Raw genomic sequence first — 17887 nt, 5'->3', positions numbered from 1 at the left:
CCTTAATCCCATAGAAAATCTGTGGAGGGAGCTGAAGGTTCGAGTTGCCAAACGTCAGCCTCAAAACCTTAATGACTTGGAGAGGATCTGCAAAGAGGAGTGGGACAAAATCCCTCCTGAGATGTGTGCAAACCTGGTGGCCAACTACAAGAAACGTCTGACCTCTGTGATTGTCAACAAGGGTTTTGCCACCAAGTACTAAGTCGAAGGGGTCAAATACTTATTTCCCTCATTAACATGCAAATCAATGTATAACTTTTTTTAAATGCGTTTTTCTTGATTTTTTTGATGTTATTGTGTCTCTCACTGTTAAAATTCACCTACCATTAAAATTATAGACTGATCATTTCTTTGTCAGTGGGCAAACATACAAAATCAGCAGGGGATCAAGTACTTTTTTCCCCCACTATATGAGAGTGTACCAACAAAGTGTACTTCTGAAACAGCTCCTGCTATAACTCTCAGAGACCGATATCAGCATCTCATTGATTTTCCCAGACATGAGGAAGAGTCTGTGCTACAGAAACTATAACGGTACTGCTTGTGAGAACGAGCTGGTTTTCAACCTCACCAAGAGACTCTGCTGCTGTGCCTACAACGTGGGGAAAGCCTGGAACAAACCCTGTGAGGCCTGCCCAACTCCTGGAACACGTGAGTATAGACCTATTTGTAGACATACGTGTATTTTTGCAACGCTGGTCTGCAGCACAGCTAGCTCTGGGTGACGCCAGGGACTGCATCTGTACAGCTGCGTGTGGCAATGAGATGAAGAATTTTTGTTGTAACACATCCGCTGTTGATGTAGTTAAAGACAATAATATGCGGGAGTGTCAAGGAATGTTCTGCAGCTGATTCTGCTTGTGACTTTTGCCTAAACAGCTGGTTACCGCACACTATGTGGGAATGTCATCATTGGATTCACTTTTGACATTGAAACTGGAAAAGCCGTGGGTGAGTTTCAAGATATCTTTCCTTTGTAATCTGTTATTCTGTGCCCACAGTAAATTTATATCCTCCAATTTTCTTCCGTAATATACCTCAGAGTGGTCTGTCTCAACTCATTTCCGGCATTGCTTTGCATGTCATCTGAGTTGAATATACCATCAGGAAGCCTCATCAGACTTTTACACGTACTGCCTGGAGAGGAGGCAACCATTAGGCCTTGGACCCCAAGATCATTATTTTCTTCCAGTGGTTCAATCTCATTTCACTTCGCTTGAATCTGTCCAGTGTCTGTTTGCTGCAGTCCTCAATCTCTGTGCTACTTACAACAATTTCCATTGTTTTTATACCTTTCCCTAACCCTGAAAAGCACTCTGTGATGATCTAGGCATGGAGAGATTTCCACCACATAGAAATGTGAATCAAAATTGATTAGAATCTAAATTGGATATGTACAAGAAAACAATTTGATTAATGTAGGCAAGAATCAATAAAATAACCTTTACAATTCTCAAGAGAGCCTCTCATAATGCTGCCTGGAAAAAAAAAACTGTAGGAGGTTAAAGCTGTGTCCATCTTCGTATTCGTGCAGATATTGATGAGTGCCGTGAGATTCCTGGGATTTGTGCCAACGGGGTTTGCATCAACCAGATCGGGAGCTTCCGTTGCGAGTGTCCCACTGGATTCAGCTACAATGACCTACTGTTAGTCTGTGAAGGTATGTAGCATAAATACAGCTGTTTTCTGCATTGTCATCTCAGTGGTTCTCTTACACGGTCAGAATATGGCCCATTTATACTTGCCTATATTCCATACTTATTAGTACAAGTGATATAAACAACATCTACATTAAGGGTAGGTTTTAATTAGTTTTATGACAATAGTACTCTTAATGTCATACATGGTGTGTTTGTCTTACTTTAAATGATATCTGTTCAGGTAGGGTTGAGTCTGGACTGGGAAACATTGTAGTCAGCCCATGGCAGCTCTCTCACAGAGCATACAAAAGGGGATCTGTCTTTTCCGGCCATGAAAAAGTACTTTCAAGCACAAAGGATGATCACTGTAGCTGGTGTCTGGATCTTTGTCTTATCCGGCCAAGAACGGTTCTGAATTTGAAGTGCTTGGGACGAACTACCCATTTTTAAGGGAAGGACAAGAACTTCAAACAGTGCTTTTTGGTCACTTTGCAGGGGTTCAGGAAGCCCATTAGACATGAGACAGGGTGGGTGTTATGTTTCAGTCTACACAGCTTGCTTAGCTTTTCCATTCTTCAATAAGGTTTTTTGTGTTTTTTTATCTTTTCAAAATATTAGCACACTGTCGGTCTGTTATTTGTGTGATACGCACAGCTTGTCTGTGGCTCTTCATCTCATGTCAGTTTCTATTATAGTGCATTTCTATCATAGCAATCGAATCCCTCTCTCTGGTCTCGTAGTTGTCTGTCTGTGGTAACCTGTGCACTTTAAAAGTTGGATAATTTCCTTTCATGTCAGCCCAGTGCTCACATTGGAGTTCCTGAATTTGCCCTGATGAGAAGACCTTGTGAATATAAACCCTGTCTAATTGTGTATCATGGTTTCACTTTCGCTGTGGGCTAGCACGAAGCAGCCCAGTGCGGGGCTTTTGTGGAGAAGGCTTTGGCAGCAGCTGCTGAAGGGAAAATTTGACCAGTAACATAATTGTTAAAATAGAAAAAGCAGAGCGCAATCATGTCGGAGATTAAAAGTATATTGGAAAAGCAATGTGTTTATACTCTCAAGAACAAAGGGATCTTTGTCTAGTGTGAGTCTGTTTCTTTTTGCACAATTGAAACCTGGCATTTCTGGCTGCACTTAGGGACCAAGACTTTCTTAAAGATTACTTTTATTGTTTTAGTCACCTTGATATATTGTTATCTTGAGTTACAGTAATTTTGTATAGTAATGTAATCATTCAGTGACAGAATATATGTATGTAGACCCATATATGGCGTGTGTGAGCTGTATCCATATATATATATCATATAAATATAAGTCGTATTGGCCCTGATTTATCATTTCTGACCACAGCAGCTTGCAATGGTTACAAAAAGCAAACTGTAATACATTATACATGTTGATTTCTTTTTCAGATATTGATGAATGCAGTAATGGAGAAAATCTTTGCCAACGTAATGCAGACTGCATCAACAGCCCAGGCAGCTACCGATGCGAATGTTCATATGGTTTCAAACTCTCTCCCAATGGGGCCTGCATTGGTAAGGGAGATTTGTATTCAGGGGCACTGTATGAAAAAAGACTGCGGACATCTTTGGTGGTGAAAAAATGTGCGGACACTGGACACACTGCTAAAAAACAACACTATACATAACCATCAGCAAAGATGTATTAAACGGATAATAAAATATAATACGTGCATGTGTTCTCTTGGAGTTTTTACGTTAGTTACGCACATGAAACCCATATCCCGTTTAGGATCGTATGGCGAATTACCATTGGCTTCAGTAATGGACATAAAAAACGATTAACTACTCTACATGAGAAAGTTATACGACACTAATCGAAAGCACGTTTTTGAAGTTTGTATTCAGAATATTTCTAGTTTAAGTTCTTTAAAAAACACAAAAACTAAATTAATACAATTCTAGAGGCAAATTATTCAGGGGAGAAATTGCGACCCCAGGATTTTCTTTTCGTTGAATGAAAGATCATCCCATCTGTGTGCTGATGTGCAGCCCTGCTTTGGCAGCTGCAGGGCGATCTTAAACTCACCTTCCTGCCAGTTTTACAATTCAGCCAATGAGTGTCTACGGCCTTATGGTCGAACACTGTGGGCTCTGGGAGGAAAAACTGAGGCAAATGTAAAATTTAGAAACCTTTCCAGTTAGAAATGCCAAGTATATTATTTGGCAGCATATCTGTTCTTAAAATAGTCTTTATAAATGTGCATGTCGCATAACAGTATACACCCAGAGACCCTGACCTTTTTTTTTCTACTCTCACCCCCTTTAAGATCGTAATGAGTGTCTAGAAATACCCAATGTCTGCAGCCATGGGGAATGTGTGGACCTGCAAGGAGGGTACCAGTGCATCTGCCACAATGGCTTCAAAGCCACCCCCGACCGGAAGATGTGCATGGGTGAGTTGTTTTGTCTTTTCAATGACGTGTACTCTGATGTCGATAAGAAGAAGCAGAGTAGAGAAGAAGGCCATGAACAAGGTTGATAATAAGAGCATGTCATCTGTCGACTATTATAGAGTAGAAACAGTGCTTGTTTAATATTCTTAGGTTGTTATATTACCAAAGACTATCACTAGTCTAGTGTAAAAGACATGGGCGGTAAGACAGTTGGGTATATAATGTACCTGTCTCCCAGCGCGGTTATTTTACAGAAGAACAAACAAATGTTTACAAATAAGCCCATTGGAGTCCATCCGACCCTGGTTACGCGTCATTTGACGTTCATAAAGCAAAATCATCATTTGCATTTATCTCGGAGGAAAACCTTCTCCCAGCATGCAACTTGAACAAGCGAATCTTCAGTTGCCTTTGAGCAAAATGTCTCAAGTTAAAACGGGGCACTCGACTCAAGTTAAACCCAAGCAAATGTGCAGTACAGGAAGTCTGCACAGTGTGGGAGCGCCCTCTGCTGTGCGCCCGGTGTCGGTGCTTAAGCCAGCTGAATTGAATCAACATTGTGTGTTTCTGCTTTGTTGTCAGATGTGGATGAGTGTGAACGGCAGCCGTGTGGGAATGGGACTTGTAAGAACACCGTGGGCTCCTACAACTGCCTGTGCTACCCAGGGTTTGAAATCACACACAACAACGACTGCATCGGTGAGTGCCCAGGAGAAGCGATAATACTTTTGTGTGGCAAAATTCATATTGGTTTGACAAGACTGCCATGTAATGCAATGGAAAGAATGCTCCCACAGGCAAACTCATTGATTTAGATACAGGATTATAACAGTGTTTACACATGTGTTTGAGTTTAATATTTCAATTAAACCACCAGATACAGTTATTGAAACAGTTCTCATTTCTCTACTTCTGTTTCCTCCTAGATGTCGATGAGTGCCGAACCTCCTATGGACAGCTCTGTCGAAATGGCCAGTGCATCAACAGCGTTGGCTCTTTCCAATGCCTTTGTGAAGATGGCTATGAACTGACAGCCGACGGAAAGAACTGTGTTGGTGAGAATGCTTGTTTGACATTAATTAGACCTGCTCTGTGCAGCATCCATGAATTGAGAAGTGATTTGAAAGGACACTATTTTATGAATTGCTGACAGGCCTGATACCAATGACTCCTCTCACCATGTATTTGTGTTCGAATGCAGATATCAATGAGTGTTTGTCTTTCCCCGGGACCTGCTCCCCTGGAACGTGTCAGAACCTCGACGGCACGTTCCGCTGCATCTGTCCGTCGGGCTACATCGTGCACAACGAGAACTGCATTGGTAAGACCAGCGCGCCCTGTGCTCACTTCCACAGCAGGCCTCGGTGCTGTCAGTTCATGTTGGATTAACTTGACATTTGTTTAAACCGAGCCCAGACCTCCCCTGCAAAGTGAAAAGTCAGATCAGCCTCCTATCTTGTGTCCCGAGTATGAACTGAGTGTCTGTGAATTTGGTATGCCGCTTTGCGTTGGTGTGCAGCGCTGTAAGGAAAATAAATTGGGGGGTCGAAATATGTACCTTTATTCCAAAAAAGGCTATGCTTCGAGTCCATCGCTGTGGACTCGAGCAGCAGTGTTTACATCTGCAATAACCCCTACTGATTCCCCTCGCTCCTCTTGGCAGTGATGAAGAGTAGAGCCACTTTCCCTGTTACTGATTCATGTTAATGTCTGCCAAGTCGCAGACTGATTCTAAACAGGTGACATTGCTTAAATTCACTCAGCATTGAAATAACATTAGGTTTTCTTTTGTTTTGTCTTCTGTTTTTTGCTTAGTTTTAACTACAGTTCAATATGATGAAAATGTGTGGTATCTGTTCATCTGTTAACTGAGCTTCTTCCTCTGATTTACAATAGATATCAATGAGTGTGAAGAAGACCCCAATATCTGCTTGTTTGGTTCCTGCTTCAACAATCCAGGGAGTTTTGAGTGTGTCTGCCGTCCTGGATTCGTCCTGTCTGAAAATGGACGCCGGTGTTTTGGTATGCCGTTACCCTTGAAAAGCATTGAAAAGTTGTACTATATAATATGACATTAAGTTTTCCTTATTTTGATTGCAAAACCATTCACAACGCCTCTGCAAGTAGTTAAACAGAAGAACTGTGTGAGCAGCAACATCTGTGCTCCAAAACCCTTTTTTAAAATTTAACGAATGAACTTATATTCACATATCCACACTGTTGTTGCTTTTCATAGACACGAGAGAGAGCTTCTGCTTCACGAAGTTTGAAGATGGAAAGTGCTCAGCCCCGCAGGCTTTCAACACAACCAATGCCAAATGTTGCTGCAGTAAGATGCCAAAAGAAGGCTGGGGGGACCCTTGTGAGCTCTGCCCAAAGGAGCATGAAGGTATGGCTAGCTTTCATGTATTTACTCCCTATTCAAACATTTATGCACTGGAAAGAAAAACTGAGAGAAACCGCCTCATCTTTCAGCCGGCCAACATTCAAACGTAGTAGCTGTCAAGGTGCATCAATTGCATTAATTTGAAACGGCTCCATCTCTGAGAATTCATCTCTAGAGATCACCTCACAAAAAGGCAGAGGGAAATACTCAGACACAATTCTCCTACATCTTAACTAAAGTACTGAGTTGACAGAATTACTTGATTTTATTTCATGATCATTATTTGTGTCAGTAAAGAATAATGTTGTTTCTGTTCCGTTGCAGTTGCATTCCAGAAGCTCTGTCCTTATGGTCACGGTATCATCCCAGGAATTGGAGACACACGTGTAGGTATGTCGAATTTACTTTTTTAGTTAATTGTTTATTTAATTTTAATTTATGTCTCACAGCTTTAGTATGCATTTGAACCCATACACGTTGAAAAAGCAATATTATGCAACATACTAACAGACGTTTTTCTTTAGATCTCAACGAGTGTGTAGAGAACCCAGGGATCTGCTACAATGGCCACTGCATTAACACGGATGGGTCTTTCCGTTGCGAGTGTCCAATGGGATACACTCTGAACTACACTGGAGTTCACTGTGTGGGTAAGTGTCTGGCGAGATTCAATCTCATGGAAGTCTGACAAGTTCTCATAGGGGAAGCAGCTCACTTGTCCAAAAAACTATTAAAAGTAAATGATTCTGTAACAGCAACGTTTTCTGAAATCTTCTCCTTCTTTGCAGACATGGACGAATGTTCCGTCGGCAATCCCTGCGGAAACGGGACGTGCACCAATGTGATCGGGGGCTTTGAGTGTAACTGTGAGGAAGGGTTTGAACCCGGCCCCATGATGACGTGTGAGGGTGAGTGGCTATCTCTTTGCAATGCATGTAATTGGAAAAGTCATCCTTTGTGAAGATACACCTAGTCTTGTTGATTATTCTGTTACTGCAGTGGGTGCATCACTCCTGGAGAGCAGCTTCCACTGGGGATTTTAAGGGTTTTTATTCATCACCAGTACCTTCAGAACTGACACAAACAGGTTCAGCAAGCAAAGCGCATGAAAGCATGTTATAAGGCTCAGGTAAGACTGCATCTCCAAGGACCAGAGATGGGCGGCTCAGTGGTAGAGTTAATAAACCGAATTTTGGGTTCATTTGCACAAAGCAGGACTGTCGTACCAAATAATGTTCTCAGAGTGGCCTTTATGCACCAGTTTTAACAAGTCATCTCAGCACATCGCTGCTGAACTGATTTTGTGATCGGTGCATGTGTTTTAGGTGTTTTTCTGCATTCAAGCCTTGGTTTGAGAAATACCATGCTTGGGGTTTGTTGTTGTTGAGATACTTAAATACTCTAATCAGTCCTTCCTTGATGTGTTCAGTAAATCCTTGACCTGTCTAGCCAGCTCTTGATCAGTTTCCAATTAATGATCTGCAGACGACAGGTGGGAATAACACTTTGTCATACACTATCATAATAACCATGGTTCACTTTGCTTGGGTCCAATTCCAGACAACAGGTCATTGACTCTGTTTACTTCAATGAGAGGAGTGTGGAAACGTAGCACTTCCTACAAGGTGACGTTTCTTTTTCTTTGCCTACAGATATAAATGAATGTGCCCAGAACCCTCTGCTATGTGCGTTCAGATGCATCAACACATATGGCAGCTATGAGTGCACCTGCCCAGCTGGTTACACTCTCAGAGGGGATAAAAAGATGTGTAAAGGTAAGATACAGTATGGGACTAGGACCTCTAAGCAAAGACTTCATAATTGTCACATTGAAGAAAGCGTTTCTGGGCACAGTTATTATGAATACGACATGGAAAATACAAATTAAAAAAGAAAACTTCTGTCCGGGCTGTTCTGTATATCTATATCTGCATGGACTACTCTCCTTATAGAAAAAACACTCATTGTCCTGAAATAGCATTGCAAAATCAAACATTGAGCTGTTATGGTCTCCAGGCGCCCCAGCTGTACTTTTCCTGCTAGTTACTGATGCTCTTCCTTCTTCTTTTGGGAAACCAATCACATGCAAGTGTTGCATACTAAGTGACAGGAAAATGGCGGTGATATAGAGGCTACTTTAAGCCCCCGTCCCATTACAGTTCCTATATTCATGACTTTCAGTTGTCATTAATTGTTGGACATCTTGTTCTGACACATATGGCCTCTTCCAAATGCACTGTGTATCGTGTCACAGATCTTGATGAGTGTTCGGAAGGGCTCCATGACTGCGAATCCCGGGGCATGAGCTGCAAGAACCTGATTGGGACCTTCATGTGTATCTGTCCGGTGGGGATGACACGCAGACCTGATGGAGAAGGCTGCCAGGGTGAGTGGTCCATTCCCATTTTTTGCCAAACCAGGAGCCTATCTTTTGAAGAGGACTTTGATAGCAGTGCAACTTTAACTAAGTGCTGTGGCATTACAGTCTGTGAGGAATGAGTTTATGTCACATGTCCCAAGATCTTGTTCCACAGGGGGTGTGACGGTATCCCTGCAATTCATTCCCTTCATTTCTTCGCAGCTGTTTTTCATTTGACAGATTTAAGGAGTTGGGGAAGGTCTGAGCCAGATTTTCAAGTAGATTTTGGGATGGGGAGTGGTAATAAATTATGGCGGAACATTTGTTTATCCTTTAGTGAAAGTGTACAATTAGAGCTCAAACCTCCGCAGGACTCCGCCTTTTTTTTTATGTCATCCTTTTTTTCTTTCTTAGATGAAAATGAGTGCCGCACCAAACCCGGGCTGTGTGAGAACGGACGCTGTGTGAACATCATTGGCAGCTACATGTGTGAATGCAACGAGGGATTCCAGTCCAGTCCAACCCGCACACAGTGCATCGGTAGGTAGACGATGGTTTCATACTGAAAGCGACAAACCACACTGCTTCCCTAGCAATTACATTTAAACGCAGCAGCGTTCTCTCACTCCCAGACCCTTAAAGACGGGAATGACATTCTCGCTTACTGGGAAATTGCTCGACAATGATGACATTTCCTTTACTTCCTACAAGCTTAGTATCTTGTTACAATTTCCGCACAACTGAGTTGAATGTAATAAGACAGGTATGGCAGTGGACAGGGGTCAGCATGGGCACCCTGACTGGTCTGTGGCTACGCAGCCCCATACACAACAAACTGCGATGCACTGTGTGTTCTGACACCTTTCTATCAGAACCAGCATTCGCTTTTTCAGCAATTTGAGCTACAGTAGCTTGTCTGTTCGGGATAGGACCACACGGCCAGCCTTTGCTCCCCACGTGCATCAGTGAGCCTTGGCTGCCCATGACCCTGTCGCCGGTTCACCACTTTTCCTTCCTTGGACCACTTTTGATAGGTCCTGACCACTGCAGACCGGGAACACCCCACAAGAGCTGCAGTTTTGGAGATGCTCTGACCCACCCACTGACAGGTGCCATGATAACAGATTATCAGTGTTATTCACTTCACCTGTCAGTGGTCATAATGTTATGGCTGATTGGTGTAGTTTTCAATTATACCAATTTGTTCTGGCAAGAAAGGGATGGTTAATTTCAACCTAAACTAATCTGAGTCAGTTTTGGGTAATGTGTGTTTCTGTTTTACTTCCACAGACTATCGGGAGGGTTTCTGCTTCACTGAGGTCCTGCAGACTATGTGCCAGATGTCTTCTAGCAGTCGTAACCCTTCCACCAAGTCGGAGTGTTGCTGTGATGGCGGGCGAGGCTGGGGCAACCAGTGTGAACTATGCCCCTTGCCTGGAACCACACAGTACAAGAAGCTCTGTCCCCATGGCCCCGGTTACACCACAGATGGCTCAGGTGAGAAGACGGTTTAGGGCACTGTTGGCAGGATTCACACTACCATTTCATACCCATTGAAAAAAAAAACATTCTGATCCAAAATGCACCGATATGCAGCTCAATGAAAGTCTTGCATAAATGAATTAATGCAAACAAGACAAGCAAGATGGACTACACAGTCTCTCCCACATTAATGAATCTTATTTTCTTGTGAACGTCTAACGGGAACGCTGCCTGTTGCAAGCAAGCACACACTGAATTTATTTTCCTTTGTGACTGTCGTTTGGCTCCTTGGCAGTCCTGGATGTGCATCATTGGAAGCCAATTTGGATTATCCATCTTAGCTGTTTCTAAGCCATCACACTCTTATTTTAAATTCAATTAGAGGAAGCATTTCTCCTTTCCATTTCTTTTCATTCGCTTCCCAAATGGCCCCTTCAGAGGTTATGTAGCAGTTATGTCTCCTTTACGTACTTATTTTTTATTCTGTCTTCCCTGAATTTTACTAGCTGGAGCAAATTGTTTTAAAGCAGCAAAATGTGAACTTCCTGTGCTGCTGTAATTTGATCTGTCCCCCAGTCTGAAAGCCACTCAGCCTTTGAAGCTACAGATAGTGTATATCGTATAAAAAGTTTAAAGATTGTGTGAATTGCTATTCCTTCACATACTTCACTTTTCGATTTTTGCAATGTATTGTATTACAATGTATTGTATTGTTTGGTACGGTCTTAAATCAACAGATATAGATGAGTGCAGAGTCATGCCCAACCTATGCAAAAATGGACAATGCATCAATACCATGGGGTCATTCAGGTGCCACTGCAAACTGGGCTTTACTGCAGACATCACAGGGACAGCATGTGTGGGTAAGAGATAATTCTTCCTGGTTGTCCACAGAATATCTTGTCTTCTTCTGAGCTAGCCTCTTTTGATTTTGTCTGTACATTTTTTAACAAAATGAATCCTTTTGATGCTTGTCAGATATGGATGAGTGTGCCCAGTCTCCCAAACCATGTAACTTCATCTGTAAAAACAGCGAAGGGAGTTACCTGTGCTCCTGTCCTCGTGGGTACATCCTCCAAGAAGACGGAAGGACTTGTAAAGGTAGATTAAATGTGGCAGTTAAACTCCTAAATGTATTTAAAATCCAAAGCTTAAAATTGTTTTGGCGACGTTTGTTTTATTATTATTTTTGTCCCATGCTACAGAGATCAATACACACTCACAAATATTTCAGTATTGTAAATACATTCAGTTCCTTAAGTTTCCTAAGATTGTTACATTTCTTTGATCCAATGAAAATGAAGTAAGTTGATTATTAACTTCTCCTAAATATAAAAATGTAACTCAAATTTACAGTGAAGTGAAATCGAAAAGCAAAGGAATAAAGAGAATTTTTTTCTTTTTCATTAATCCAGTGAATCTGGATGAGTTCACTTCATAAAGGGACCGACAAAACAGTATAGAGTTACATCAAAATCTATGTATGTAGCAGACTTTATAGAGGGAAAGGAGTTCATAGGAAGGATACAGTTCTGATCTAAGATTTTAGTCAAGAGAAGGGAAATGAGGCAACAGACCAAAGGCAACAAAGAACATCAGTAAGACAGATATCTTGTAGCTGAAGAGTGTAGACAAAGGATCAATATATAAAGCGAAACACCAGAGGAAATATAAATACGGTTTTAGTTCTTCTGGATTGTTTTTAAAGGAACTGAATGTTGAATTGCTGCTCTGCTGGTTTTCAGATCTTGATGAGTGTCAGACCAAGCAGCACAACTGCCAGTTTCTGTGTGTCAACACCATCGGAGGCTTCACATGCAAGTGTCCGCCTGGATTCACACAACACCACACCGCTTGTATCGGTGAGTTCCTGGCTTGAAGATTTATACAGCTTGTGTGCACACAGGCGTTCAATCCTATCATCGTATGTTAAAATGCAATTGTTTGGCGTGGGGATTCAATAAAAATGACTTAACAGCAGCCAACAGTTTTATGAATTAGTGTGTAATATCTTGAGCTTTCAAAAAGCTGAAGGTCAAAGTATAAATGAAAATATTATATTTTTGGCAATTTTGCCCTTTTTGGCAAACTTATGATTCACAGTGTTGCTGATGTTAGTGTCTTATTAGAAGCTGTCCAGCGGAAAATAACATTTTTGTTTCCAATCAGATAACAATGAGTGTGCGTCGCAGCCGTCGCTGTGCGGAGCCAAGGGGATCTGCCAGAACTCGCCCGGGAGCTTTGTCTGCGAATGTCAGCGCGGGTTCAATCTGGACTCAACCGGACTCAGCTGTGACGGTACAGCAAGACTGACACACTATTCCTTAAACCAGACTGTTACACTGTGTAGTGCAGCTCTTGTTGCTTGTATTTTAGATGAAGTTTGTATTTCCATCCAAATGTTCACCCCATGTATTGTATTTCTAAATACAAGGTTTCCTTTTGCATTGAAGTTAATAACATTCTTAAAATTTTATTTTTATAGCAGATTTTAATTTTAATTATTTCCTTCTACAAAATGTTTGTAAGATTTTAATATTGATAATGATTCTTCAGGCTTTTGGACAAACAAAATTCTGATTTTATGAATGGTCTTTTTGCTGGGTTAAAATAAGCGCATTAGGAGTTTCCTGACATTATTTGAAAATTGAAATGATGATAACCTAGACCAACCGAGCTCTCGATTACATAATTAAGCCTTATATTGCATTGTTAATTCAATTAAGGATTAAACTATGTAATTAAGAGCTCAGTTGAAACGAAAACCAGCAGGGCAGGGGGGTCTCCAGGACTGGTTTGGGAACCACTGACCTAGACTTTAAACTTTGCAAGCGATCCATGAATTCTGGGGTTCTTCCCTTTCACGTTTCTTATGATCTATATCTAATTTTTTTTTTTATTCCAGTGCAATACTTTCATAAAGAATATAAAAGAAAACTTTCACAGAGACAAAACACAAAAAAGCTTTGGTTTGAAGCAAGTGCACTCAAGGGCATTTAGGGATATTATAGTTCTTTCTTTCCTGAAATGTGATATTAATTAGAAACAGCTGCAAAGAAAAGAGAATCCAGCTCATTTCATGGCGCGAGGGAAACCCAGACGGGTCGATTCTCTGTGCGTCTCACGCTCGCCTCGCAGCGGCAGGACGACAAGGTGGAACAGCTGGCTCCGGGTCAGACTCAGAGAGACGCGAATGAACAGCTGACTGCCGATTAACAGACCTGCTGTTTGATGTGCCTTCATTTTTCTTTTCTCCATGGCACAGATGTGGACGAGTGTGAGAGCAACCACAGGTGCCAGCACGGCTGCCAGAACATGCTGGGCGGGTACAGGTGCAGCTGCCCTCAGGGCTATATCCAGCACTACCAGTGGAACCAGTGTGTGGGTGAGTGTCGCTGTGGTTCTGCCACTGCTCCTGCTTCTGTGTCGACACTGGGGTATACGTTGGTCCCCTCCCCTTATAATCCTGATATACTTTGACTTTCAGAGGGTGACTCGATTTCCTGGGAGAAAAGTGCCTGAGAGATAAATCCTTTGACGATCACAATTCAATACTGTTATTCTGCAGTGGTTTATTTCTGTTACACTACTGTCACAAATTGATTTCGGTGAGAAACTAAACTCACTCACTCCCAGCACCGCATTGGTGCCACCTGACTGGAGCCGTCTTTAATGAACACAGATCGTATCGACGGACGGTGGCGGTTCTTCTCTGTTTCAACGTGTGTGACTTTCGCCCGACAGATGAGAACGAATGTGCCGACCCGAACAGCTGCGGTGCTGCCTCCTGCTACAACACCCTGGGGAGCTTCAAGTGCGCCTGTCCCTCGGGCTATTCCTTCGACCAGTTCTCCAGCGGCTGTGAGGACGTGAACGAGTGCTCGTCCTTCAAGAACCCCTGCAACTACGGCTGCTCCAATACTGAGGGGGGCTATCTGTGTGGCTGCCCCACTGGGTACTACAGAGCGGGCCAAGGGTAAGGCAACACTGTCAGACTGCTAGAAGAGTGTATATAAGTGCATATCTTAGGAATGCACAAGGATATCGATGCCTCTAATAGTGTTGGATAGCAGGAGTTGCTCATACGAGACTAGACATCAAGGATCACTTTTAAGAGACTGTCCGTTCTGTTTCTTTGTAAGGATTGCTGCATCACTTTACAGTTTTAGCTTTGGACAATTACACATTTATAACAAGCGTCACTAGATAAACTTTGAGGTTTACTGCCAGCAATCATTTTCATGTGACCTCTGTATATTCATGTGGTCCTGTTATATATTAGATGATACCAAGATTTATGTTCTAAGGTTACAGGTTATGTCTTGGTGCTGCTGCTGGTGGATTCTCCTCTCTGACGCTTTATTTCTGTGTTAGTCACTGTGTGTCCGGCATGGGCTTTGGTAAAGGCCAGTACATACCCGTCGGTGGAGAGGAGGACGGGGAGAACGCGCTCTCTCCAGAGGCCTGCTATGATTGCAAGATCAATGGGATCTCTAAGAAGAACAGCAGGAGGAGGAGACACACCAATGAGACTGAGCCCGCAGAGGTGAGTGTGAGAATTGCTTCTGACTGCCCTTGGAGAGTCCATGCCCTGTCTTGAACCATCCCCTCCCTATCTATAATAAGTATCAGATCTGAGGTTTGATTGACGAGGTCATCATGGTGTCATCACTGTAACTGGGACATGCTTGAGAAGAGCAGTCAGTCACACTGCCTGTTTCACATTGTAGGAGCAGCCAGTGAGCTTGGCCAGCCTGGACATCGACAGCCCTGTGGTTCTGAGTCTCAACATCTCGGAGCTGAACCCCAAAGAGCACATCCTGGAGCTCATCCCGGCCATCCAGCCTCTCACCAATCACGTGCGCTATGTCATTTCCTCCGGCAACGAGGACGGGCTGTTCCGCATCCACCAGCGGGAGGGCCTCAGTTACCTGCACACGGCCAAGAGGAAGGCCCTACCTGGGACCTACGACTTAGAGATCAGCAGTGTCCCTCTGTACAGACAGCAGGAGCTGCAGAAACTGGAGGACTCTAAAGACACGGACTACCTGTCGGGAGAGCTGGGCGAGAGCCTGAGGATGAGGCTGCAGATCAAGCTGCAGTGAGACCCGGGTGGATCACGGCAATGTTTCCATCCAGAGAGTCGATCTGTGACTCGTTCAGATTGGTCTTTATTTATCGTCATGAACAGACTGTATCAGGAGAAAAGAAACGTTTTAAATCATTGACTTTAAACAGACGGAGACCTCTCCCATTCCCTATCGAGGACTGCGTGACCAAACTCCATGACCAGGACGTGTTCATCACGTCACCCAGCCGACATTGTACTGATACCCAAGATAACTGTTTGTTAATGGATTGAATTTAGAGTAAGCAATATGATCTAATGATGTTCATCTTCACATTTAACAGTATCCTAGTACTGTGTTGGGACAAAAACATGAGCCATTTCTCAGTGTAACAGTCTAACATTTGAGGTGTTTTGCTATATATGTTTTTATTATTTTGTGTTTATAGATGTGTATTTATTTACATTATATATATGGTCAGACAATGTCTGGTATATGGAACTGTAAATGTATCCTGTTTGCAGCTTTCAGGTCTTGGACAATTAACAATTAAGGTTCGTCTCTATATATTGCTACACCTGTTTTCATTTTATGAAATAAAAAAGGAATATATACAAATATATATATATATAAAATATATGCTACCAGAGCTGCCAACTCTCTCCCACTGACCGTATTTGGATTGATTCTCACGCTTGCACGTATTGGATCACATGCAATTTGTATCAGTGCTTGAGGTAATGCCACAGCTATAACCCCCCCCCACACAACCTTCTGATCAAAGCAGAATCCCCCCTCCCCGCCTCTTGTAATTATCACTAGTCTCATCACTCACATCGGTTGTGAAATGTTGGCAGCCTGTAAATACCAACATTAAGCTAAAAACCACTTCATGCCTGAATTTTCAGAGGCTTATTCAGATAATTATTTTTAAATGATCAGTAGTGCATTATCAGACTCCACATATTTGATATAATACTAAGCCTGACAACCAAGCCATATTCTTTCTGTGAATATTGTGACAAACTTTCATAAAGTTTGTAAACCAGATTGTTAAAGTCAAATCAAAGGCCACGATAGACAATCAATTCAACATTCAACGTGTCCTTTTACAGGTATACATAACAGAAAATGGCTTTTCTTGCAGACTTTACAAAAATCCCAAACAAGGGTTTTATATTGTCTGCTGAAGTGATAATACTGTCAGATTGGTGAAACATTGTAAATTTCATTAAAGTGTCATTTTACAATGGCGATGTTTTTAAAATAATCATTTTTTTATATTTATTCATGTGAAAAACAGAAAAACTATCCTCAGGTTTTTTTAAGCCTGTATATATTTGTTTCCCTTCTATGTTTTCAATTAAGCTTTTGTAATCCTTTTGAGAGAATTGTGATTTACCCACCAAAGTAATAAATAGCTAAAATGGCTACAATTGCATTCTTACACATTGAAGTGGTTCAAATCATGTTTCTGTGAAGCCTTTTGCAGGAACATACCAAAATTGATCATATTTATCATATGCTAAAAATGTTCATTATAGCAAAATACCTTGACTGTTAGTATTGTCAAATCAACACAGGTCTATCAGTACTGTAATTAACAACCACAACACCTCATTCTTAGCTAGGTGCTTTTAACATGTAACTCCAGTGTGGGCAGCTCAAAGAACACATAACTGTCCGATGTGTTTTCTCTCTGAAACATTTCCATGGGGTGCTCGTCAAGAACGAATGGTACTGCTCAGATTCAAAGGGTTAATGTTATATTCACATTAAAATTGCGATGGGTAGTTCTTGGATTTTTGAGGAAAGATTCATTACATTCCTGGTACATAAGTATTACTGTAGTTTATATACCATATTTTTCATTTTACTATTATTCTATACAAAAGGTATGTGTGTACAATGAATGCCTCTTAGTTATTAGAATATTTTACAGGAAAGTTTGTATGTTGTGTAAGTCTTTACTACCCTCACTAAAGGGTATTTTACTGGTGCTTTTAAGCCTTGGTACTGTGAGACAGACAATCTTTCTGAAATACCCTCCATACATACTGACAGTGTTTGTACAAAGATTTTGTTACCAGTGTCCTGTACAGCAATACCAAAAAAAAGCTTTGTTTTTTTAACAGATACAATGATTTTTTACAAAACCTATTTTTAACATCCTGTTATAACAATTTATAAGGACTTTGTAGATTTGTGTATCAGTATCATCACTACAATAAAGCTTATTTTGGGTTAAACAGATTGTATCTGTGGATTAATCCTATTTTATGTGCAATAAAATACATTTGTAAACTTACATTCCATAACTGTTCCATTTCCTTATTATAGGGGTTCGTCATTATTGTGAAAATATTGACAGTCTGAAATATTTGCAGTTATAGCTTTCAGTCAAAGTAGGTACAAGGTTTACCATGTTTCTTTTGTTCAGTCAAACAGAGGTTTGTCCATAGATTGTCTTAAGCGATTAAAACATGAGTCTGTGACACATAGAATGGCTCTGAAAGTGACGTATACCCT

At 41.6% G+C, this 17887-nt stretch overlaps 1 protein-coding gene across 1 annotated transcript in view; it reads left to right on the top strand.

Moving 5' to 3' along the window:
- The window catches only part of fbn2 (fibrillin 2), a 69868-nt gene extending 52257 nt beyond the window's left edge, over window positions 1–17611 (top strand). The window contains exons 41-65 of the mRNA XM_066711363.1: window positions 499–651; window positions 880–951; window positions 1535–1660; window positions 3056–3181; window positions 3937–4062; window positions 4645–4761; window positions 4989–5117; window positions 5264–5383; window positions 5959–6084; window positions 6299–6451; window positions 6773–6838; window positions 6973–7098; window positions 7237–7356; window positions 8101–8223; window positions 8703–8834; window positions 9222–9347; window positions 10098–10304; window positions 11027–11152; window positions 11268–11390; window positions 12035–12151; window positions 12459–12587; window positions 13555–13674; window positions 14034–14265; window positions 14664–14835; window positions 15020–17611. Of these exons, the coding sequence (XP_066567460.1) occupies window positions 499–651; window positions 880–951; window positions 1535–1660; window positions 3056–3181; window positions 3937–4062; window positions 4645–4761; window positions 4989–5117; window positions 5264–5383; window positions 5959–6084; window positions 6299–6451; window positions 6773–6838; window positions 6973–7098; window positions 7237–7356; window positions 8101–8223; window positions 8703–8834; window positions 9222–9347; window positions 10098–10304; window positions 11027–11152; window positions 11268–11390; window positions 12035–12151; window positions 12459–12587; window positions 13555–13674; window positions 14034–14265; window positions 14664–14835; window positions 15020–15394 (3542 nt within the window). The 3' untranslated portion in view covers window positions 15395–17611. The remainder of the gene's footprint in view (window positions 1–498; window positions 652–879; window positions 952–1534; window positions 1661–3055; window positions 3182–3936; window positions 4063–4644; window positions 4762–4988; window positions 5118–5263; window positions 5384–5958; window positions 6085–6298; window positions 6452–6772; window positions 6839–6972; window positions 7099–7236; window positions 7357–8100; window positions 8224–8702; window positions 8835–9221; window positions 9348–10097; window positions 10305–11026; window positions 11153–11267; window positions 11391–12034; window positions 12152–12458; window positions 12588–13554; window positions 13675–14033; window positions 14266–14663; window positions 14836–15019) is intronic.
- Window positions 17612–17887: the final 276 nt, after the last annotated feature.

The sequence above is a fragment of the Amia ocellicauda genome, chromosome 8 (genome assembly GCF_036373705.1).
Source record: "Amia ocellicauda isolate fAmiCal2 chromosome 8, fAmiCal2.hap1, whole genome shotgun sequence".
NCBI lineage: Eukaryota > Metazoa > Chordata > Actinopteri > Amiiformes > Amiidae > Amia > Amia ocellicauda.
The sequence above is the reverse complement of the archived record's forward strand: the minus strand, read 5'-3'. Positions and strand labels throughout refer to the sequence as shown.